The sequence below is a fragment of the Stegastes partitus genome, unplaced genomic scaffold (genome assembly GCF_000690725.1).
Source record: "Stegastes partitus isolate 25-593 unplaced genomic scaffold, Stegastes_partitus-1.0.2 Scaffold311, whole genome shotgun sequence".
Classification (NCBI taxonomy): Eukaryota; Metazoa; Chordata; class Actinopteri; family Pomacentridae; genus Stegastes; species Stegastes partitus.
Window position 1 is genome coordinate 416,432 of NW_007578042.1, and position 25,964 is coordinate 442,395.

General features: G+C 40.8%; 1 protein-coding gene across 2 annotated transcripts in view; it reads left to right on the forward strand.

Annotated features, from left to right (window-relative positions):
* Positions 1-4,382: 4,382 nt before the first annotated feature.
* Positions 4,383-25,964, forward strand: part of kif13ba (kinesin family member 13Ba) — a 47,980-nt gene continuing 26,398 nt past the window's right edge. For both annotated transcript variants that reach the window (XM_008283433.1, XM_008283434.1), the window contains exons 1-9: positions 4,383-4,501; positions 4,726-5,055; positions 11,040-11,133; positions 19,913-19,925; positions 20,555-20,615; positions 20,771-20,863; positions 21,440-21,620; positions 23,062-23,149; positions 24,102-24,236. In XM_008283433.1, coding sequence (XP_008281655.1) covers positions 4,986-5,055; positions 11,040-11,133; positions 19,913-19,925; positions 20,555-20,615; positions 20,771-20,863; positions 21,440-21,620; positions 23,062-23,149; positions 24,102-24,236 — 735 coding nt within the window. In that variant the 5' untranslated portion in view covers positions 4,383-4,501; positions 4,726-4,985. The remainder of the gene's footprint in view (positions 4,502-4,725; positions 5,056-11,039; positions 11,134-19,912; positions 19,926-20,554; positions 20,616-20,770; positions 20,864-21,439; positions 21,621-23,061; positions 23,150-24,101; positions 24,237-25,964) is intronic.

Consider the following 25,964-nt stretch of genomic DNA (forward strand, 5'->3'; position numbering starts at 1 on the left):
AAATTGCAAACAAATTGAAACTAATATTTCTTGCTTTTAAATGGATAACACATTACTACACTGATAGCGCTGTATAATTATGCACTACGTTCAATATAACAAAATCCTACAATGTACTTGAAACCTTCCCAAGGCTGACTGCACCATGAGCCTTACTAATGTTTATTTTGCTGTGTGAGATATTGATTTAATGACAGCTGCACGAGTGAGTTTAATTTTTATGCTGTGTGCGATCAGAAAGTACAACACCACGAGAAAAGTGCAGGGTCAGTTTTAATGTCTAAACCACAGCAACAAAACTAATTTACAAAAAAAAGGCACATTTCTATAAAGTAGTGGCAAGTAATTAAAAATCTAAAATAAGTGATTGTATTAGTATTCACCCCCTTTAAAGTGACTCACCTAATTCAACACGGGCGCAGCCAGCTGATGCTAGAAGTCACATATTTAGTGAAATGCAGATCATTAAAGTGCAGTAAGTGTGTTTGAAGTGATTGTGACATAGAAACACCTGCATCTGGAAAGTTCTGTGACTGACGAATCAGTACTTTTGGCTATACTGTGAAGGTAAAACAAAAAACCAAAGCACGCTAATCAAAAACTAAGTGACTGTGCAAGAAAGAGACTAGTGAGGAAGGCCACCAAGATACCTATGAGCTCACTAGTATACATGATATATACTACACTGAACAAAAATATAAATGCAACACTTTTGTTTTCACTCCCATTTTTCATGAACTGAACTCAAAGATCTAAGACTTTTTCTGTGTACACAAAAGGTCTATTTCTCTCAAACATTCACAAATTTGTCTAAATCTGTGTTAGTGAGCACTTCTCCTTTGCTGAGATAATGCATCCACCTCGCAGGTGTGGCAAATCAAGATGCTGATTAGACAGCAGGATTATTGCACAAGTGTGCCTTAGGTTGGCCACAATAAAAGGCCACGGTAAATGTGCAGTTTTATCACACAGCATAATGCCATAGATGGGGCTGCAAGGTTGACCGGTGGTTAGCATCGTTGCCTTGCAGCAAGAAGGTCACCGGTTTACATCCCGGTGAGGACACCCGGGATCTTTCTGCATGGAGTCTCCATGTTCTCCCCGTGCAGCGTGGGTTCTCTCTGGGTTCTCCGGTTTCCTCCCACAGTCCAAAAACATGTTGAGGTTAATTGGTGATTCTAAAAAAACAAAAAAAAAAAAACAAAAGACAAGAAAGAAAAAAAGAAACAATTCATTTAAAGCCCAGGAACAAATGACTGTCCTTAAAAGTGCATCCACGATAGGACCAGGCGGGGGTGGCACATGCCATCTCACTGATTTCAATAAAATTTGGCCAGTTTGAAGGAGTCCACCCAAAACTACTTCAGTCTAAGTTTATTTTCTACCCAAAGAAGGTTTTGTTCTCCAATAGGAGAATGAAACATTGACAATAAATTGTTCTTGGGTAGGATAACATTCACTGACAATATGAAAAGATTTGGTTGAATTCTTACAGCAGTAGAGCTTTACACTTTTGCCCAATATTTTAGGCAATTTTTGGTCATTTCTGTAAAAAAAAAACAAAAAAAAACAAGGGGGTGACCTTCAAACGAGCCAAGTTTCATTAAAATCGGTGAGATGGCTTGTGCCACCCCTGCCTGGTCCTATCATGGATGCACCTTTAAGTCCTGACTGTGGCTGATGTAGTCCATCATTGTCCTTTTTCTCAACATCATGAGCACCATCACGCTTCACATCCAGAAACTTGCTAACATTGTCAGCAGGAACAGATCCACTGGAGCAGGTTTCAGCCACATGCAAAAGCTTCAAGTCTCTCAGACAAAGCATAAAACCTCAAAGATGATGCAAGATAGAGTCATGCCAAAATCCATAATATGGTGTAATAATATGTATAGTAATATTGTGTATAATATAATGTATAATATAATATTGTATCATAAATGAAACAGCTGTTATGTAATATAAGTACTGACTGTATTTTAAGGACGCGCACAAATGAACGTAGTTGTCAAAAGGCCTTACTGGCTGCTGGTTGCTTTGCTTGTACTGTCATGTGTCCAGCAGATGTCAGAAAGCCTCCAGCGTTACAGCTACAGCAGCACAGTCCGAACAAACAACCACAACAGTCCTTTGTCTCAGTGAATAATCACCAGTCCTTTAATTAATGTTATTTGCTACTACTGTTGATTGATTGACTGTTTAAAGATGAACAGAAATTCTGAAGACAAACACATGAGCTTGTCATGCAAAAGTAACACCAACAGACTCTGATATAAACAACGAACATAATACACTACTAATCTTGATGACTTTGGGAGAGTGACGTGGTATATTTTGAATGTATTTAAATTAATCAGGGATGACATGTTAATTAGTTGTCTGATATAACTTTAACTTTTGACTCTATTCTTCTATCTAATATGCTTTACTTTGGCTGTCCTGTTCATATGGCTGTCTTAATGTGTTTATACTTGAATTTTCTGTGCTTCTTGTTGCTCCCTCCATGCAGTTATACGTAGTCATGCATTTTAATAACTTTCTGTATTCTCTCTCCTGTAGCATGCGTTTTGTCCACTCTCTGCAGATATCTGTGGAGCTGGAGCTGCACAGATCTGATCTGCAGTTACTGGTCTCACCAATGTGCCTCTGCTCTCTTTTCTCTCCTTTACCCTCAACCTGGTGGAGGCAGATGTCCACCCTCCCTGAGCCTGGTTCTGCTGGAGGTCTTCTTCTCCACTGTCACCACTATACTTGCTCATGAGGAATCCTGAGATTAACCCTCTAAAGCCTGAACCAGGAAACAATTGCCAGAAAATTCAGTTTTTATTTATTTATTTTGGAAAATTGAGTGTTTATTGAACCTGTTGACAATAAATACATAAATAAATTAAATATCAATTTTCATATATTAGTTTTAATTTGTGTCATTTTTGCGACATCTGGCATTTTTGGTGCATGAATTATGATCCATGGTGGATCTTCTGTGCACTGAATGTGTCTGATTGTATACATCAGGTTTTCCAGGCAGAAAAATATCACACTGATGATGTAGAGGTCAAAATTCAAGAGTCAAGGCCTTTATTGGTCACAAATACAGTTATACATGGTATAACGTGCAGTGAAATGCTTTGTGCACCTGTTCCACACTGAAACAATATTAAAAAGATGAATATGAATAAAGAATAGAATTTTGTAGATTCTAGATTCTAAATCTTCACATTTTTATTAATCAGGTAAATTTGTATTTTGTATAATATTGTAGTATCTCAACCATAATACATAAATAATTCAGATTTACATAATAATATTGTAGTCTTGACCTTAATATTATAATTTGTTAGGTCAATCTCGTGACGCCCTTTCTGTGCTGGAAAGCAGTTTGGATTAACATCTGTTACTTTCAGTGTGCTACATAAGTAAATACGCGCGACTTGACTATTTGTAAAAGATGACATTTATTGCATATTTCCAACATACTTTCTGTGTTGCCTTATAGTGCTAAATCCAATGAGCGTTCTGGTGTGTTTTCAATAGTGTACTTGTGTGAGTCATAACGCAACGACACTAAACTGAAAGTGAAGGTAACTGAGCTGCATTTAGTAGCTGGTGTGACACAACGTGAACTACTGGATTGAATTACCAGCTTTTATGTTGGAAACTAAGGAAAGACTTGAGTTATTGTGTGTAACTTGACAGTGGACAGAGGAAGTATCGCGTGACTGACTGGGCTCCCGAACACATCTGGTAACCTTTTACGTTTTACCCACAAATTGGTGACATTATTTGTTATCTTGTTTGTTCCCCTGTATATGGTGTACAGTTATAAAAGGACTTCGCACCGACCGAGTCAGCCCTGTGGCCGCCGGTGCTGCCCTGCTGCTAACGGCTCCCGGCTGTACCGAGGCAGGAAACCGCTGAGTGACGACTCAACGTAAAAGCACGAGCGTCAGAAAAGGCTCTGTGAACATGTCTAAACCTACAGTTCCAACAAGTTTAAACTAAAAAGTACGAGCACAGAAAAATAATCTGATGTGAAGTTCGCACTTGTTTTAACGTCGCAGTGGAGGCAGATGCTAGCCGGCGATTGGCTAATTTCGATTTTAAGATTAATTACCGACATTGAAGTCACTGAGACACGCGTGTAACCAGATGGACGTGGACTCTTGACAGTGTTCTTATGAGACAACACAGCGACAGCACTAAGTGGAATCACCAAGCATTGTTATAGCAATACAGTTGTACTAAATGCCGATCATTTTCTCAACAAAGCAGCTGTCCCCGGTGTGTTTTAGTAGATCTTTTTGACAGCTGAGTTGCGCTTCTATTGTGAAGGTGGAGCTCGGGCGGAAGGGCGGATGCTGCTCGCTATTTGCAGCTCGACGCGGAGGAGACCAGCGGATTCCGTTGGGAGGCTGTCGCTCATCGCCAGACACTTTTGTGTGAATCTGTCTCGGTTGTACTTTTAGGTTAACGGTGTCACCTCTGGCATGAACCCACCGAGGTACGTAGCTCGAAGGCTGGGTGCTGTCCCTGGATGTTATGCAGTCAGATGGAATGAAATGGCCAGAAACTTGCTCCTTTTCTGCTGCTGCTCCCCTTCAGTTTGCCTGGCAAATTAGCTGGCTAGCCCGTTTTCCTCCCTTGCTGATAGCATATGCTTGCTCAGTCACAACCCCCAGCTGCTCCAGTATCTTGCCTAATTTCCATTTCTTTTTTGCCTTCCAGCCGCCACTCCTCTATGGATCTAAACTGGCCTGGAATATGAACAGGAGAAGAAAATAAGCGGCGGCTGGCTTCCTGCGGGATCTTGGCCAGGCTTTTTGTTTTTCCGTGGACATGCCTGGTCTATGGAGCGAAGCTGAGAGAGGCTAGCTGGCCGACAGTCCGGCTAGCGCAACAATTTCAGGATTTTTGATGACTGTTCAGCCGAAAAGCTGATTTATTTTGGATCGGCGCTGCATTCCCTACCCGAGTAAGGAGTCAGCATGGGGGAGCCCAGCCTGGACGACTCCAATGTCAAGGTGGCTGTTCGTGTGCGGCCCATGAACCGGAGAGGTGAGGGGGCTTCAGTCTGCACAGGCACTCGAAAACATCCTGTACATGGACACCGTGTCCGCTAAATGTTAGGGGACAATATGATGCATGCACACCAAATGCCAGATTATCATGCTGTCTCACACTTGAATGATGCATAGACTAGTCCAGGTTAACTCTACACAGTGTCCACAGCAGACCGGCCTGACTCGAGGAGTCTGTCTGATCTCCTGAGGATGGGACAGCAGTCAGAAATCACCACCCATTAGTGAAATGAGCTGCTGCAGATTAAAAAAAAAGAATCTGTTGCCTGGCTCGTCTGGATGGCACATGTTTGCAGAGTGCTGCCATGGGGTTTCCCTGACGGCTGCCTGCCATCCAGACAGATTTACAGCCGAGCTGCTGTGTGAGATCCACATTAGAAGGTCTAGGAGCTTTGTCTCCTTCACTGGTGACAGAGATGCCAGTAGCTTCTGGACTTCATTAGTTACTCACTGTAGGCATCAGCAGAGTCAGTAGTTTAACACGATGGTTTTGGTTGATATGATTTAAGGAGGACAACATCAGTCGGTCAAAGTCTGACCAACTGATGCTGGAGCATCTGTGCACTCCGTGTCATTTGGTAGAAATAAAGCTGCGCAATGATCATGTCTTTTGTCAACAGAATCTGTCCTCTGATCCTGTCATCACTTTGTCACAAATATTATGCTACATCCTTGTCTTCAATATTAGAAAAGCCTGGATAACAAACGCACAGTTTTACAAAAGCTTAATGCACGCTCAAGTGCTCTGGTCAATTATATTGCAGATTTCCATTGCAGCACACAAGAAGGCACAGATGACATTTCCTGGTCGATTGCCAAGTCGTGTTTGTGCCGTGGGATAGCATGTGTCCAGTGAAAGGAGGAGGAGGGCTGCTGAAACAGAGTGGTTGACCGACAACCGGCAGAATGAATCACATGTTCCTCTGTCTACTTCCTCTGAGCTGGAGATGTCGGTCACAAGATTAGGGCAGTGGATTACCACTCTGTTCCCATAGGCAGGGGTTTACCATGAACTCTGATGCAGACAAACTGTGGACGAGAAGCTATTCTCAGGCTCTTTGTAAAGTCAGATGTTTGATTTGGACATACAAATATATGTTGTATTTCTGTTTTTGACCAACAGCCATGATCTAGTTGACACCAGATATTTTTGATTTACCAGACTTTTGATCTGTGCTTAGTGAAACAAAGAAGGTGTGATACAGATGAGCTCTGAAGGGGATTCTGTCTCAGATCAGGTACATTTATATTCATAGTGGTAGGGATTTATTGTGTATACATTTGTCTGGTCACATCCCATTTCTATTTTTGTATCTGAGGATCTGACCAAATCCCAGTATACCCTTGTCTACTTCTTTTCTCTTCATTGAGCTCCCTGAATTGACAGGTAATGATAGGAAAGTGTCAGCCTGATTCATTAACATGAAAATGCCACTTGCATTTTTTCTTTCTTTTTATTAAACTGTGTACAAGTCCTTATGCTGCCATTCCAAAGTGAACACACTTGCAGTGTAATTTATCAGCCAGTGTGTCGCGTTTAGTGACTTGTAGCAGTGAGATTGTAGATTGCAACCAACTCCATCAACCATCCCTTTTGTTGGAGAACGACAGTCACTGTACTTCATTGTACAAAATGTAAAAGGCCCTTTCTGGACTCCGGAGTTACTATTTGGTTTATCCTTGCTGGGCTACTGTAGAAACATGGTGATGCAACATTGGCAGACTCCATGAAAGAAGACCTGAGCCCAATGTCGATATGAGGGTTTCATGGTAAGCTAAAAAAAAAAAAACATTTTTATTAATAGCTACCAATAGGATCGTTATCAGGTTTCTACAGAGCTTGCTGATGAGCTGATCATTTGAATCAGGTGTGTTGGAAGAGGGAAACATCCAAAACATGCAGGACTGTGGCCCTCGAGGACCAGGATTGGACACCCCTGCCCTAAACCTTTATAAACCGAGGAGCATTCTCCCTCATGTCTGAATGAGAATTCTTTGTAAATTGTTCAGTTTTCCAAACACTAAAAGCAAAAGTCAGAGTTAGATGGGAAGCTAGTTCAATGCCACTCTGCACCCTGTCTGCATGTATCTTTCAATACACAGCAAGAAAAAACAATCATGATTTTGAGGAAAGGGTGCAAATAGGGAAATTAATGGCTTGCTGAAGGCAGTGGGAATGATGTTGGAACCAGCAGTTCCATATTTTCAGTGGCGGCTTTCTGACAGTTTCTCTATCTGAATTGGGCTTCTGTCCAAATCTACCAGTGTAGATACATTTTTTTTTTTTATCCACCCGAAAACAAAATCAACTCTGAGTGGGCAAAGAAGTACTCCAACATGTGTCACTTCAGCAAAGGTACAAGCAAAACTCAAACTAGACTTCAGTACATTTGCTGCTATGCTATTTTTTGTTTCCATTATTTGTTATTTAGGTCTTCACACATTGACACCTTAGAGCTGCTCAGTTCAGTCACAGCTCTTCCTCTTGCTCATACTGTACGACCGTGTCTTCAGGTCACAGTGGCTGTAGCTAAGGGAGAGCACTTTCCTCACTTATATTTCCCCAGCTGGTGTGCTGATTCAGACTTGCAACTCTGAAATAATAAGCAGGCTTCTTTAACCTCGAGGCCACTGTCCGCTTGTATCCCAGGTTGAGGAGGAGAGGTGGTGTAGCTGCCCAGCTGGACAAAAGCAGGAAGGGAGTGAGTCTGAATGAGCATTTGCTAACGTTGCATAATGCTCTATGTTACCATGGCTGTGGCCTTCGAAGAACAGAGCAACCTCAGGCATAGCAACAGCAACACCACGGCCAGTCAGCTTCCTGGCTGATGTCAGGCCTGTTGTGCCAAACCTCAGCACCGACAGCCCAGAGAAGGGCAGGAGGAAAGTCCAGTGGAAAGTGGGAGCTGGTTATGGAGCAACGAGAGGCAGATAACTCTGGGTACATGGATCCTCTCAACCACATTGCATCAAACTTTCCCCTGAGCTGAGCAGGAAGTACAGCTGTACTACTTGTGGCTCATGGGTAATGTAGTAAGCAGTGAAAGAAGAGAAGGCAGAACAGAAAGTTTTCTCACTCAGTCCCTCTATGCCTGTGTAAGTACCCCTGTTTAACTTTATTTTTTTGCTCTCACTGTCTTTTTGTCATTGAGTCTCTGTTGGCTCACCCCACATTTTCTTCTTTGTAGTATCCCTGACAGCAGAAGAATTGGAGGGTGATTCAGGTCCTCTGACCTTTGACACCAAGTTTCTATGGCTTTTCCTCTGTGGTCCTGCTAGGAACAGTAGCGTTCAGGCTCACAAGCAGATGGTTTTAGTTGAAATAAGAAAAAATTCTGGTTTGAACAGCCACAGCTATACTCCAGTGAGATGTTGAACTGCTCAGGTTGGGATTCCCTTTTGTGTCCTCAGGAGGGAAATGATTTTGACTGTAGCTTTTAAGTTCCACTTGTCTGCTTTAGCAAGGGAGAAGCTTGTAACATCCAAATGAAATATTTCATTCCATATGTTTGGTAGAAAAAGAAACACATTCCAATTATGTAAAAATAGATATGTAACACCATACAAAAGCCTGTTGACCACCTCCAAAGCAGCTGGAAATACTCTTGGCTGAAACAGACAGCTCACGTATGGCCAGGTGACGTTTAGCAAGGATGCTACACACTCATACCTAACTATTTAAGCAATCTGGTGAAGTCATTGCACAGTGAGGAAAGGTATATATGGAACTGCTGTCTGTACAGTCTAATCAAGCCTGGGTAGTGCATTGTTTGTTGAAAAGCTTGAAGCATTTGGCACATGGTAAGCAGCTGTCTTCGTCACCGCCACTAGTCGGTTGTACTGTATGTGTACATCCCTGCTCTACAGTGGTCATGTCTTGGTTGGAAAAAAGCTACTGAAGGCCTACATATTATACAATGACACTTGTGTAATGCTGCTTTACACAGTTCTTGTTGAAGAGGGGAATTGAAACCACTAAATGTTTTTCCTGTCCTAACACATTTGCTGATGATTGACATCCTTGCATGTTCTGACAAGACTACTGCACAATGGAAAAAATGATTATTAACTGCCATCTGTTTTATGTCATGGTTGTCTATTGAAAAATCTTGCAGTCTGTATGTGGCCTACACAGTATCAGAAAAAAACTGGCATTGCGATATTTTGTTTTTCTCTGATTTAATTTGCAATATGAAAAAACAATTTTTCCACCATATGATTTAAATAAATCTGTAGTGAAAGACTTCAGCATTTTAGAATGATTGGGGTGATTTTGTACACTATGAATACATCTGCATTGCCAAAAATAAATGATCAGAAAAGCATAAAAAATTTTTGGGAATCATCTCATGTGTAACAACACTGCCAGATATAAATTTGAAGTTGTTAAAAATTAATTTGGTAGTTACTCTGTATGTGTCTTTTTGTTAGTATTTGTAGTAATGCATACATTGCATCTTTTAGGAAAGCCTGGGAAATCTTGGTATATATTCTGGTGCATTTTTAAAGGTCGGTTGAGCAGGATGGATGCTTGTTTACATGGGACCCTGAACAAGGTCCCACAGTTGAAGGACAGTATTTATTATCAGTAAGTGTGCTTGAGCAAACACAGATTTAGAGTTGAAGGAGCGCTGCTCCTCCTGATCTATGAGGATATACCTGCCAGGGGGAACACATGAGTGCAACTAATTGTGATACCATCTTTATCTTCTCATCCAGGTTAAAAAGCAAGAATTTATCATTGAGTTTTGCTGTGTGGCCTTAAAAAAGCTTCCTGATGGTAAAGATAACCATCTGTTCACACATGGATAGTGACCAGTTTTGTTAAAAACAAACTGTTTTATACTTGTGGTTATTCAGTATTTTGTAGCCCACAACCACACAATTGTATTGTAGTTTTTATTACAGTAAAAGTGCATGAGCAGTAATTGACTGTTAAAAACAATTAAGATGCCGTGGCCGGTATTCACCAGTTAAATACTGGCATTCTCCTACTGGGAAATGTTTTTTTAAATGCATGACCAGCTGTGCCAGACACTGGATGCCTTGGACATGCTGGCAGCACCCAGCCTGTCTGTAGACAACCATCATAAGGTCTCTGTGGCAACACAGATGAATGGACAGAGTGAGCAGCCTCATTGCGGTTCATGTTATTTTCCAGTGCTTCGACTGGTTGCTTTCACATCAAGGCTCCTAACAAACCTAACCTGACCTCACATAATGTTTAACAGTTTATGCTAAAAAAAAAAAAACTAAACAAATTCAGACATATTCTTTTCTTTGGTTATTAAGTGTCTTTTTGCATTTTGTGCAAAAGGTAATGACTTCCATTTATACATACAGTTCTTTTTGCTTTTTTTAAAATGAGGCTGTAGGAAACTTGTGGAAATTGTAGTTGGCAATACTACAATCCTAATGAAGTAGCCTCAGTGGGCAGCATTGTATGCTGATTTTTTTTGCATCCTGTCGCGACAAATACCTGACTGGGCAAAGCATTAGGACCGCTCCTTACGCTGAGGTGGAAATAGCCGGTTGGTGTTCCAAAGACCAAGTATTGCATCATGACACAAACGTGTATGTCTTTGTGTGTCAGTGTGTGTGTCTGTGTGTCAGCCTGGACAAGACTCGTTTTATTGATTAGCCCAAAGCTTACGCCAAGGTAAAAGGTCATTTTCAGAATCTGTCTTTACCTCCTGCTCAGACAATTGTTTGAACTTCATGTTCCACAGAAAATTATTGCTGTTTACCTCCTTCTTGATCCCTAATGGAAGGAAGACATAACCATCAGACCAATGATTGTAAAAGGTTTTTTTGTTTGCAAGTCAATCCGACTACAGGATATGAAACCATTTTAGTAATTTTCTAGACATCACTTGCTCTTGTAAATATATGTGATTCGGATGTTTAGGTTGTGGATTTCAGCGTTCTGACCCGTGACACTATATTCTGTCTGATCCACAGAAAAGGAATTAAACACAAAATGTGTTGTGGAAATGGTGAAGAACCAGACGATTCTCCATCCTTCGGGAGCTAACCTTGGAAAGGGAGACTCCAGGTAAGTCTATTGGTAATGTGAATAAGTTCTGTGTCCATCACTGATTAATTTCATTTATACACATCTAATTCCGCAGCTCATGGTTTTCATGAGAGAGACAGCATACATTCTTGTGCAGGTCTCAGTTGAAATAATCGTTGGGCAGTTCACATCGAATTGCTTCCTGCTTGTTTGACATTCGAGTTACACATTTTAACAGATTATCTCCAGTTACCATTATGAATGTACATCTAAAAACCTAAACAGTTAAGCTTGTAACTTCAGAGCTCAATGCATTTGAACTTGTGATGGTTGTAGTTTGTGAGTTGATTGAAAGCAGGAACTATAGCTAATTTGACATGAATGAATGAATGAAATGAAATGAAAAATACTTTATTTATCCCAGAAGGGAAATTCAATTGACATACTTTCAATAGTGCTGCTGTGACAACATGTAAATAGATATAGGCTGGAAGAGTTCCACTATGGCAAATTTTTAATAACTGCGATTATCATACTCTTACCGTTGAACTGTAGATTCTTATGAGCTGCCAGTTACACTCCTTTCTGCTGCTTGCATAGACACACGCAGTTTGTAGGCCGATTTACAGCTGTCATTAATGTTTTGTACTTCCTGTGATCTGAGATCTGCAGTGCCTTTTGGAAGGTTCTTGTGTCCTTCTTGTACTTGGTATCTTTCAAAAAGTCTTGTCTCAGATTGGTTTGGAATGTTCCTTTGTCCTCATGATGTATTTTTTGGCAGAAAGCTACTAACCACCTGTTGTTCATCCTCGGGACAGGTGGATTTCAGCTTAGATCATTTAGTACTTGTTTCCTTTTCTTTGCCTTTAATCGGTCTCATCTTGTTAACCAGCTGCTGTTAGTGGGCAATGCTAAATTGTATGTGGAGTTTGGAATCTTTCAATCCATGCAATGAAGGATGCATTAAGATGTATTAGATTTGGTTGTACTGGACTGAACAGGAGTATGTGTGTGTTGTTGAATATGTGTCTGAGTAAGGGAATGTTGGTGACGTGATCAGACATCAAACTCTGCTACTACAATAACTCTGGAAGTGCAGGTTGTGAAATGAACCATCTGAGCTGAAATGAAAGGGCTGTTATAACTGTAAAAACTTCAAAGTCTTTTGTTGAATGTAATTATGTAATGGTTCAAAATCTGCGATTGGGCCATGCTTGGCTACTGACCCGCCATCTTGGAGGAAGCCAGCTGTGCTGATGTCCTTGTGACTGGTGGAGTTCACTGCAGACTGCCAGATCAGAAGCAGTGAATAATGTTGGCTTGGGGCTGAGCTTCAGCAGCAGCGAGTGTGTTGTCTGTGTGTCAGAGGAAGAAAGACACAAGAAAGAGACGCACCAGACAGAGACAATTATACATGAAACGACAGACTCCACTTTGCTCCTCTCTTTCCTTACTCCGTCAGGTCGTAACTCCCCGCCGCCTGGCTTCCTCCCTTTTTCTCAACTCTTCCGTTTCCACGGCAACACAGGGGGAGGTTAACTGCGGGTCGCTGCCAGTGACCATGAAGCCCCTTCCTTGAGTGAAGAGACGATGCAAGAGGGGGAAAAAGCCTCATTTACTTGAGCATCTGTCGACCATAAACTTTCCCCAGTGACTTTTATGGTGGACTGAACAAGAGCAGAGCTGTAGTTTTGCTGTCTGTCTCTCAGTGACAAAGGGGCGGGGAAGCGACAGGAGGATGGGCTGAGTGACTGCTGCACTCAGTGTGCAGATGCTGTTTTCATTTTGTTTGTTTGGGTCCAGTTCACAGTGACATGGTGTTTACACTGGAGATTATCTTTAACTCAGCATTTTAATTGGCTGTTAAGCTTGAGAAAAACTGGAGTGGGTGCATAGAGAATGTATGCAAAGTTAGGCTGTTGCATGTGCGTATTGTTTGCTTAAACTAACTGAGTTATTAGGACTTCTTTTCTATAAAACTGGGAAGATGTATCTGCAATGGATAATCCATAAAAAAAAATGAGTGCAGTTTGCTGACAATCTGAACCTCGTCTGTACCTATTTGATTTATCTGCAAAAACGACATCTATAGATGTTGAAATGGAAGATGCCCATTTTTAATTGATTGGCAAAATTGCTCGGGATCTCGGCTTAGTAAACCAACATAACTCACCAAGTTTCAATGAAGCCACATAGAATGACTGAACGTGAAAGAAGTATTCTTATGTCACAAAACAGTGAAAGTGGAAGAATTTGGTTGCTAACATTACACATATTAGGTCTTTTATAATGATTGTATTCGCCATTTTTGAGGGTTCCCTACTATTTTGAAAACTGATTTGCTCATTTAATACATTTTTGATTCCATCAATCTATTTCAAAGTATCTGATGAGCTTCATTTCTTAGATTACCTTCAACTGAAAGATGCACCTGCCTTGCTTGTGCTCCAGCGTGTATTTCTACCTCTATTTGAATTTATTTTACGTCATAAATCTGTCCTAGGCTATTAAATCTGACTATTTTACAGCCTGATACAACCACCGCAACAGGGCCGAGGTCGATAGCTAGACTGTCCTCCTCTGTGGTTCTCCGGTGGCGGAACGAGTTACCAAACTCTGTTCGAGCTGCTGATTCCCTCTCAGTAGACTAAAGACCAGCTCTTCACTGAACACCTTTGCACTTGACAGGCCGAAAATAAATAAATAAATAAATGTTTTCCTATTACCTCCCACACAGCCTGCTATTGGCATCAATATCCTATCACACTTGAACTTGTTTTATGGCACATATCCAGGTTGTTCTCTCCTGACTAGATCCTTGATCCTTGCTTGTGTTGTGTTTACTCTCAGATGTACGTCGCTTTGGATAAATGCGTCTGCTAAATGAAATTGTAGAATTGTAGTATTTATCTGGTGATAGTTTCAGTTAAAGTTAAAATAATTGCCAACAAAGTACAATTCCAGAGTTGTAGCTGTAACAAAACCCTGTGCAATGTTTGGCAACTGCTTCACTTGAAAATCAAATCTGTTGTGATGAAATAAAATCTGTTCATCATCTGCTATGGAACCTTTACTTTTGCCTTGTATATTCACCGTCTGCTGCACTAGACTTCTAATCTCTGCAGTGAGGCAGTTTTCAAAAACATCTACACTGGTGTTTTTGTGAGGACTTGTTGCCGAAGCTCAGGATTAGCTTTGTTTAAATACAAATAAAGGATTTGCTCCTCTTGGGCTTTCAGACACTATTTTCTACACAGGTAAATGGGGGGGCCATTCTGATCTAATATTCTAATCAGATAGTTAGTGGTAGCTGGGAATCAGAACTTCCATTTGAAAAAGTTCATGGTTTCTGCTGTTGGGCTTACTCTTGGTGAGTAAGTGCATTCAGACAGACAGACAGACTTCTTGCGTGTGGTGGTTCCCGTGGTTCTACAACAGTAATACCTGAAGTCTGCTGTCAAACAGACAGCAAGGTCCTGCAGTGGAAAACATCTAACTGCCTTTCTACCGCAGCCTGAGCTCCAAGACAGGATTAAATAATGACATAAAATTATTGGATTTTTTAAATATGTTCTATTAAAACACAAAGTTCTTTCTGCTTTCAACATGGGACTCAAGTGACATTCTGTGCTTTACATAATCAAACAAACAGTGTAATTCCCCACCACAAATATTTTAAAGAACCTTTCCTTATTTTTATTCACTTGTTAGCTGTTCGTTGTGGCTCTGATTCAGTTTTTCCACCAGCAGGATATAGTGAGCAGAGCAGACTTTATTCTCTCACACTGCCACCCTCGGTGACTCACTGTAGTGGTGATCTTGTCTGTTGAAGTTTTAGCATCTGCTGTCTTTTTTTAAGGCATATAAATGACCCAACAAGAAAAAATAATGATATGATGTACTACCTCTCGGTGCACTTTCCACCAAGTTTTTCATAGGTTTTGTTTGAGTTTTTTTGCCATCCTAAAATGCATCTCATTTTTTTATTTGGCATTCTATGTGCTAAAATTGCACGTGTAATTTCTGAATCTCTTTGGTAGGACAAGGGATGTCCTGACCACCAGAGTTTACATTGCAGGGCCAGCGGACTTTGAACTCGTTTGTCTGATAAGCTGACAGCTACCCTCTTCACAGCCGTGTGATCAGACACTGTGGTTTACATGATGACCTGACGCTGTTTGCGTTGGACTAGTGAAGCTGGATGTTGACACACTGCACACTGTGACAAAGATCTGTCTTCTGTCAGATGTCGGCGAAGCAAACACATGCAGCTTGGTTTCCAAGACGATACACAAAAGAGGCTGTGTGGCCCCATACCTTGAACTGATGTTGGATCCTTTGTGTGTGTGCATTAGCAAATGGTTGAGGCCAGTTTTCCTTGCTTATGGATGTGTAGTTTGATTGTGCTTAATAAGATCTGTTTTATGAAGGGAAGGATCTATAAGGTTTTGGTTCATATAGAAGGGTGATATTTAAATGTAAAGTGATGTGAAATGCCAAAACTGTCCAGTTGGTACCAACCATGTGATGGGAGTATCTCACAGTCCAGTAACATAATGACATGGTTAGAAGTGAAGGGGAGAGTCGGTCATTAATTCACAGGCTATACTGACTACTGACTGGACTTTTCCTGCTCTGAAGTTTTTCTGAACCAGGGTTGAGGTCAGCAAGTTGACCCAGGCATGGGAATGTCCAAGTCCCTTAGTCAGACTCAGGTGGGACAACAGTTGACACCACCAAGTTAACGTCAGTTTCTAAAATTCAAATTAAAAATTGTTGAAAAGTATAGACGCACATGCTTGTAACATTGTGTGGCAATAGCTTGGACATCTAAGACTTGTGAGTCAGGTGCTGAACAAAATTTCATTCATAAGCTGTGGTGTCAGAAAATGAGTCATGAGTGAAAATGTGAACAAAATGGGTGAGAAGGTGCCTAATTTTCTTAGCTTGTTGCTGTAAAGCAGTTGCAGCTCAGGTGCAGAATAAATATTGGACTTTCCCATGAACATCATGGGCAGTAATTGAGTTTGTCTGGACTATAGCGGGGAGGTACTGAATAAAAATGTAAACATATCAATAAATCCACAATTCTTCAGCTGTACGAGCCCATCTCACAAATATGTGAAGAGGCTACCATAGTCACCACTGCCCATGTAGTAGGCTTTTCCAACCATGGATTGTAGTCCATCGTAGTTGCACAGTAACAGACTGTTCAAATATGCAATGGTAAGCTAACCTTGACTGTGTGAAATGGTGGAAGCCTCAGTCTGTGGAACTGGCATTGAGCTCAGGTTTGGCATTATGAGTTTTATGTCTCTGGCCTAAACATCTCGAATAGGGAGCAAGAATGCTAGAGTTCATATCAAGGCATTTCAACTAAGAAGTGAGTCAAATTTGCTCTGCTTTTAACTGGCCAATGATGGCAAGATGGCTAACATAAACCATTCCAATTGTTTTCAGGTTCTCTGTTAAATTTCTGGATTTGATTCTGACAGCAAGCACAACAGAAAGACTGGGTGAAACAGCCGACTGCTCTGTGTCCTGTCTTGACATTGTGTCTATGGCATTCAACAGTTTGATTATTGATGTTTAGTGTACATTTGTCAATTGCACAGGCTGTTTACCATGTAGCCATTTTCTCAGTGTGAGGACCTATTGCACTAGCATGTCATGTGTCATCAGTATGTACTGTGTTTCTCTGATGCCCTTTGTGCTTCAGCTTAACATTCCAGTCTCAGGCCCAGCTTCTCTCCTCCCTAAACCCTCTGGCTACCTTCAGCCTTCTTTCCATCCTCCACTCCTCGCTCCTCCCTACATAGCCGTGGATGGTACAGTCTAAGAGAGAAAGAACAAAGAATGCAAGAACAGAGAAAGAGAGGGGGGGGGGGAAGCAACCATGCATTATGTTATTTTTTAAATGACGGCGATCAGAGTAGAGGAGCAGGCCGAAGAGAAGAGGGGCGAATGGAAGTGTTCGAGGACCGAGGGAGGCGGGTTCACAGCTCTCCTGACCGCCTCATTCTCCCTTCTCATTGGTCAGTGGAGCCTCTAGCTTCGTTAATGGTCGTCTGAGTGTACTACATGGGCGACCCTCCTCGCCTGCAGCCTTTGAAGCAACCATGACAGCTGTCATCACTGTGTATGTCAAAACCAGCCACGCTAGTTTCATCCCTGAAGTGGAGATGTGGCTGCGGGTAGATAATGGGCATGTAGGATGCTCTAAAGGCCTTGAGGAACAGTCAGAGAAACACAAATATCTGGAAATCCGGTTGTCTCCAACTGTTTATTATTATATATTGATATATTTTGAGCATTAATATATGTAGATGAGGGATTGTCGTTTGTACCCATTATCTGTAAACATTTTTGTTCATGGAAGCATTTGTACAAAAATAGAGAATCGACTTACTGCATCTTTTACTGTTAGAGAGTAAATGCAATAAACACATTTTAACTTTCTTCTAGCTTTTAGATATTAAAATCTCTCACCAACACTGACTGCTTTGGGTTCTGTGAAGTCAAAAACAATAAGGTGTAGACAAGGTCCTAATTGTATCCTGATTTGATTAGCTAATGGAATCGGTTAGAGTGCAGGTAAGAATTACTGTGCATTTATCTCCTCTCACAGTAAAGTAGTGGAACATCAGCAGTGGAACGTCACTGAAATATGAAGCGCTACAGATTGCAGGCTGGTTTGTGCAAGAACTGCAGCTTTGGTGGATTATAAAGAATGTGCATGGGTAAAAGGAAACAGGTGTGTGTGTGCGCGCGCGCGTGTGTGCGCGCACGCGTGTGCTTGTGCTTGTACTGTTGGCTTTATGAAGGCCAGTATGAGTTTGAAATATTTAGATTGGGGACATTTTTTTTCAAATAACAGAGCTAAGGGACAAGGACAGATTAATAGGTAGGGCAAAGTTATGGTATGAAGTTGGGCATTCAGCGATATGTCATCAGTGCAGGATCCTCTTAAGGACTCTGTGTGTGTGCGTGTGCGTGTGCGTGTAGGAAGAAGAAGAAAATGACAAGGGAAAAAGTTAAAATGAATAAAACGGAAGAAAGAATTAAGAGAAATGCATACCCGTTCAGTCTTTGGACAAAATGTTTATGCCAAAACATTTGACTCTTTTTGCCAGAGGTTGTGTTTGAGTTAAATGTTTGAATGAATCTCTAACACTACCAGGGACTCTTTTCCCTCGGCGACAACCAGTCCAGTCATCCTGTGATTGAAAGGACCCACTAATGACTGACGCTTACACTCACTATTTAATTACAAGTTAATTACAAGGTTTGCACGCTAATAAGTAGGCCTGTCATTAGCATAGGTACGTTGTTGGTTGACAGCACACAATGGCTTAAAAATAATGCATCTCCAGCTGGTCTCACTTTTTCCTCTTCATGCCTGGAGCTGATCTCAGAGGTTTGACTGATTGGCTGACTGCAAGTACATTTACTCCAGCCTTGATTCACTAGCATTGGATGGGTCAGATCCTATTTATGACCTGTGTTGTGATGAAGATCACAACTGTTGATGTGGTGGTAAGGTTTTTTGGATGGTGAGGAGTTAATCTATAGGGTTATACACACTTCCAAACGGACACAGATGTGGGCAGTGGACATACATGAGGATCTGTGTGTAGTATGGGCAGCAAAAATGAATCTCTAATTTATGCACATACTTAAACAAGTGCAAACTTTGTGTAAAGCCATGCTGCCTTTCCATTTATTAAAGGTGTATGGTCACAGTTAACCACATCCAACTAACATGTCTAGGCTCCAGGAATAATTTTGTTGCAATAGCTCAATTGTAGGTGGGATACTCAAGACATGTACAGTTCTCACACCAGCAAATCTGTCAGAGAATATATACAGTAATGCAGTAGGTTGAGAAAGAATTTCTGTTGTGTGTAGTGACAGTAAAGTCAGTGGTTTATATTTCTATAACGTTATGGTTTCTTATAATAATTTGTCTTTCATTTTCATGAAACACTCCTTTAGATTAGCTCACTCTGGCTGCTGTGACATTTCGTCCTAGGCTGAGGAAACCAGATGGCAGTGGCCGTCTGTGTGCTGAGGAGATCACATTTAAAGGACATGACTGTTGGCTAGATGTTCATAATACTGATATGTTTGTATGCTGGTTCATGTGTGAAGTGTATGGCTGCTTACGTAATTTTTCTGTAAAACATCACGCAGATATTGAGAGCAATTCCCTCTCTTTGCAAATGTCACTGTTTCTTGTTTTTTTGTTTTTTTTCCTTTTTTCTTTTCATCACTGGCATTTTCCCTTCACGTCAATTTCTGTGCGTGACCTTGACCCAGTAACCTTTTTTGCCATCATCTGATTCTACCACACACTATTTTAACCCTCTGCCAGCTTTAGCATCAACCCCCTCCACCCCCCATCCCACACACAGACCTTGACTGGAACAACTCTCCAAGCCCTCAGAGATGAATGCAGTGCCTACCCTGACACCCACAGACACACCCTTAACCAGTGCCCTGAGAAGTTGATTTGACATGTGACAAGCAAGATGTAAACAAGCTACATACACAAACAAAGACGATATTCATTTGTGCCTTAAAGTGATTGTGAAAACAAGGAAAGCCTGTAGCCAGTGGCTCTAATTTGGCTTTTGTGTCTGTCCACTCATGTAGATATTTTTCTTCCTGACTCTTCCTTTCTCATTTCTGCTTAGGGCACAGAAAAAATGTTAGCTCTGAACTACCAACATACTGCTAAACACACTACATAAACTAAATGTCACCTATCTGTCTTCCCACATGTGCCCGTGGACCTTCACCCTCCCTACATCACCAGGAGTCAGTCCAAGGTAATGGCACACATGCAGACATTTTCAGCACTGAGCTAATTCCATGGTTATGAATCATCTCTGTGTTAAACAAAGACGCTGCTGTTTCTTAAACTTAGTTTGTGAACTGTGTGGAACCATACAGGCAGCAATAAAACATAATGATTTTCAAAGCTTTTATTGCCAGGAGAGTCTTGTTTAATTTGCTAACTTTAAACCCTTAAGCAGTTCTTGTTCCTCAGAAAACTTTTATTGTTTTTAGCCACTTCACTTTACTGTATGTCATTATTTCCCATGGTTTTTCTCTGTCATCTAAAAAAAATCACATAATGCCACACAAACTACATGCTATGTTTACACTATTTTCAGTGATAAAAAAGTAATTTTTATCCAACTTTGTTTTTCCAGTGTTAAGCTAATTGATACTAACAATATTAATTGGTAACTGTCATAATCTCTAGGTTATTGCCCTTAACCAACTGTCAGTTAAAAAGAGATATTTAGCTTTTGAAAGACTCATTCTGTCGTAGCTTGTTTGCATGTAAATTTAAATATTACATGCACGAGCATTGAGTGCCACAAAAATATATGGCAATTCAAGGTGAAGATCTGTGTGCCTCATGCTGCTGCTTTTTTCACTGTTTCCTCAGGTCTTTGCTTATGATTATTGTTTCTGGTCTATGGACGAGACGGATAAGGAGAAATTTGCAGGTCAGTTCATGAAAATGATTAATTTATTTTAAAAAACTTTCATCACAGAAAATGCCACATCGTTTTACAATTTAGGTAATTCCTATTTGTAAATGACTAAATATTTCATAGACTGTTATGGAGAATGATTCTCTGTGTGTGTCACTTGATTCCAGGTCAGGAGGTGGTGTTCCAGTGCCTTGGGGAAAGTCTTCTCCACAATGCCTTTCAGGGCTACAATGCCTGTATCTTTGCCTATGGACAAACTGGTAATTTGCAGTGAGACATCTCACTATTCTGTGGTCAATTACAACTACAGGGTTGGATACAAAATACCAAAAAAAAAAAAAATCTGTCTACTTAATATTATTATGATTATTTTGATAGCAACTTGCCTTTAAGCTTTAAAATCATTAAGAGAGGAGTGTTATTGTGGATGTGTTGTGACTGGAATATTGGACAGACTCTCTTCTAAAGTTAAAGTTAAAATACCCAGAAACAGTGTTTTTCCCATCAGATTGAATACTGATAAACAGGACTGAAACACGTCCAGTGTTGACAGGGTGTAAAAGGAAAATATTTTTCTTAATTCTCATATAATCTTGACACCAACCCAGTTGGATCTGAAATCCACTGTATACACAAAAGTCACAATGACTTGCACAGTGTAAGACTGACTTCCACAGTATCGTAGCATCTGGCACCGACAGTCTAAAGCTGGNTTATAATACTTGCACACCTGTGGAATATTAAATTCACTCTGATACCTTTTTTTTTTTTTTTTAAATTTACCTTTGATTATACCGGTTTCAGTTGGTCTCCTCAATATCTGTGTGCATTTCCAGGTTCAGGAAAGTCTTACACCATGATGGGTTCAGGGGACCAGCCAGGATTGATTCCCCGCCTGTGCAGTGCTTTGTTTGAACGAACCCAGAAGGAACAGCGGGAGGAGGAGAGCTTCACTGTCGAGGTATCCTACATGGAGATCTACAACGAGAAGGTCCGAGATCTGCTCGACCCCAAAGGGTATGACCCCAACCTAATTTTCCAACCTTTTTACATACAAAAGGATGCTGTTGTCTTCCGCAGGGCGTATGCCTCTCTGGTCAATCTAAAAGCGAAAAAACTAAATTTTGTTAAGCTGTTGCAATTTTATTTACTCACTCCTTCATAAGCCAAATTGAAATCAATTTTACACACTATGCTGTTTCCTTTGTGATGTCAGTATCTTTTCAATGCAAATGATGTCCTCACAATGTCAGCATCCTGTTTATGCAAATACAGCTCCTTGCAGCTGATTCACAGTGATATCCTTTGACATGACATTACAGCAGCAGCGTCAGGAAGTGGTGACTCACTTAGGGGTTGTTTCTGATTGCAAATCCACTTGAACAGGGATAATGTAGGCCCTAAATACAATGGTAGCACCTTAGACCCTTAGAGCTAGGTTCTAGAAAGTGCTTTTTAATGTGTTTCTCATTCATCAATTCACACACCAATGGTGGCAGAGCTGCGTGCAATGCTCACCTGCCATTGGGAGCAACTCTTGGTTCAGGGTCTTGCTCAGACACTTTGGCACATGGAGGGGCCGAAGATTAAACTGCCAACCTTACAATTAGTGGACAACCTGCTACCATGGCATTAAACACTGAGGCATTAAATGTAATTTTGAGCATATGTTTTAGAACTGCAATGATAAGTCAATTTGTCTATTGGTCAGTTGTCATCAGCAAACATTTTGACAATCAAGTAATTGTTCTGCAAAAATGCCAAAAAAAATGCTCCAAAATATGATGATATTTCTTTTCTCTGTGTAGTATTATTGTGGATTAAATGTCTTTGGGTTTGGGCCTGCTGGTTAGAAAAAAAAGAATTTTTGGCATTTTGTGGACTACACGGTTAACCGGTCAATGGAGAGAATATTATATGGTCTACTTTCCTGCAGCTACACTCTAACCGAAACTCAAGTTAGCTGATAAACCAGAGAAAGTTAACTGTGGATTTTGGTACCACCAGCTGCTGTGGTCAGTGGATAAAAAGATTAGCCTTCTGCCCTGCAGTCACTGATGGAGGCCACTTCATGTCCAGCAGGTCAGCAGTAAATCAGCTTCTAAGGTCTGTGTCTGCTGTCCCAGACAGCATAACCTTTGACCCTCATGCACCACATGACCTTTAACCTCAGTAAAATCAGGTCAAAGAGAAGCAGACCATCTGACAGCCATATGCGCTTTGCTGTGGATCAGAGAATGATGAAGTTCTCAGGCCAGCAGCAAGTTAGAAACAGGAGTCCAAGTCATTGAGCAAAGTGCTAAATAAGTCTGTATAAACTGTGGGAAGTTCTCGTGGTTACAAAAATGAGCAGAGCCTTTATTCTCGCCACCAAGACATTCCACAATTAACATTTTGTCAAGTTTACACTTGTTACACTTGTTGTTTGTGTTTTTATTTTGTCTCATTCAATATCCAGGGGTAGACAAACTCTGAGGGTAAGGGAACATAAAGTTTTGGGTCCCTACGTGGACGGGCTGTCTCGACTAGCGGTGGCCAGCTACAAGGTAAAAACTTTTATCTAACTGAAGTGATATTGAATTTTCACTTTGTTTTTGTGATATCCAGTGTACAGCAGTGTCACATTCTGACTGATGACAGTCACTCCATCTGCTGTTTGAATGTGTGCCAGACCCTGAGCAGAATGTCTGACTTGAATGTGTTCCCACTTTGATCTTTAAACTTTGAGGATTTATAGCTGTATCGCTCACATATTTGCTGCGCTCTGCTCAGAAGTCCTACCAATCCCACTGGAAAGAGGCTAGTTATAAAAGTGTCAGTTGAAAAAAATAATAGTACGGTTGTGACTTGACATTCTGATCTTTAACAATCCGAAAACCTTGCTGTCTGACAGGTTTTTAGGAAAAACGAACAGAACCCATAAAAAAATAGCCTTAACATACCGACAGCCTTGGATTCTGACACCAACATGACATTTTATGTCACAAATAAGGATAATGGCATATTATATGACTTAACAATCTGGCAGATTTACTTAGCTTTGATGTTAACCAATGGGCCCATGCACAAGCGCACCAGTCAACTAGGTGTGAAATCCAGCGATGCATAGTGTTCTAACAATACACTAGTTATTATAACAACTATAGACAATAAATATTAACAACAAATCACCCTTCACGCATCAAGCCCTCCTTGTATCTCGACCACCATCTTGACAATTCGACAGCCTTGCTATCCGACATAAAAGAAGGGTTTACATTTAGTGTCGGATTATCAAGTCACGACTGTATTTTGTAGTTTATATGACAGTTGTCAAGAGACTCAATGGCACTATTATCTTTTTCAGTTATAATGGTTGACAAATATAGAAATAAGCATTGGATGTACTGCATATTATTCCTGATTTCTTTAAAGAAGATGACACACAGACTGAGTCAAATTAAGAGAATAATACAAATTTTTCATGTAATTGTTTTTTGTTGTCTTTTGTTCTATCAGGACATTGAGTCTCTGATGTCAGAGGGGAATAAGTCCCGCACTGTTGCTGCCACCAACATGAATGAGGAGAGCAGTCGATCACATGCTGTCTTCAACATCATCCTCACACACACACTTAAAGATTTGCAGTCTGGGGTAAGATATTTCCATACAAACACATACACACAGCTGATTTCTTTTTAACATTATGAAGGAAAAAATAAGGTTTGAAATTGCTGTGGCAGATTTTGCAGTCTCACTATAAAAAGAGGAAAAAACTGAAAATTCAAGAAAAGGCTGTGCTAATGGCTGTAGGTGTAACTGGTGTTGGTAGCAGGTGTAGTAGAATTGCCATTTGTATTTGATGTAGAATTGCTTAAATTTGCCATCACTCATTTGTTATATTGACTATTGGAAAGCTGACTAGATTATTTTTGTTGTGGCTTCATAGCCAGTGCAGAGGGTTGGAGCCTGCTGACAGCAACAGGGTTGGGCCATGGTGCTCACTTGTGTTGCAAGAAGCAGTTCGTGTCCCTGAAAGGTGCTTTGATGTAGCACTGCCTCAATGTTACCCTTAAACTTTCAGGCTTCTGTATCATCCACCTTCTTTTAAGCTCTCCAATATGCTTCACTCTGTTGGCCGTATCAAGCACACATAGACTGTCTTTAACAAGCCTGCAGAATCTGTCTGGCAATGGAGTAATCATAAGCACTAGAAATCACCAACATTTCGTGGGGAATTTTTAAATGCTAAGTCCTTGTTGAATTGATTTTGGACGTGATATTGCTTCTGTCATTTTTGTTAAAAAGTTATTACCAGAATTTACCACAATATTGTCTTTAGTTATACTGTAATAGTGTGATTCCTGTGTCAGCAGAATCCAAACATCATTGTCTGTACCTGCGCAAAGGTACACTGTTTGTGTGATTGTGTGTACACTGACTGTGGAAACAGTATCTGGCAAGGTTTTAATCAGTCAACTTATGCAGCTGGCAAGTGAAAAGGTAGTTGCTAAATGGGATACGTCAGTTCAGCTGTCTGACCAGGCACTCGAAGACCTGAATGACTGAATCTCCATCCTCACTAACCCACTTTGTCTCTCCCGCTCCTAGCTCTTCATTCCAGACAAACTTGCTCCCAACGAGTCCTGTTAATAATTTACAGGCGTGACTGTGAGTGTGTCAGCTGATACTGCCTGCTCTGTTTTCAAGGCACACCCAGAGTCAGTCACTAAGTTTGTGGGACAGTCAGTCAGTATGGTTCATCAAGCTCAAAAAACAGCTAATGTGTAAACTTTGTAGTCAGTGAGTGACTCACATAGCTGATGTGTCCTTCTATTGTCAGTAATGCCCACTAGGCCTGATGCCACTCCATTTCAGTGCAATTGAGTAACGTTCTGTGAGTTTCTGTCGTGTTGGTTGTAGCATTTATATGAGCAGCAGTCATGAAGGATGTTGGACTAGAAATCGCAGTGTGGAAGACAACAAAGTGTTGTTGCGCACACAATATGCAAAAATACGTTTGGTGCTGCTAAATACTGTTTCTTGGCCCAAAAACAGCATTTACCAAAGTCTGTTGTGGTTGTACTAGAATGTAAGTGGTATATATCCCGTCAATGAAGAAATCCTCATTTAAACATATTCAATATTTCACATGCAGTTCAGGATTATTGTTTCTTCAAGTTAAATAACTTACCACCCTCCCCAGCTTCAGACGAACAGTGACTGTAGATCAGGGAGCTACTGTCCTGCAGGTTTTAGACATTTCCGTACTGCAACACACCTGACTCAAATGAATGGATCTCCAACAGCTTGTTGTCAAGTTCTAAACAAGTCTGTTAATGATCCATTAATTTGAGTCAGGTGTGTTGCAGTACGGAAACG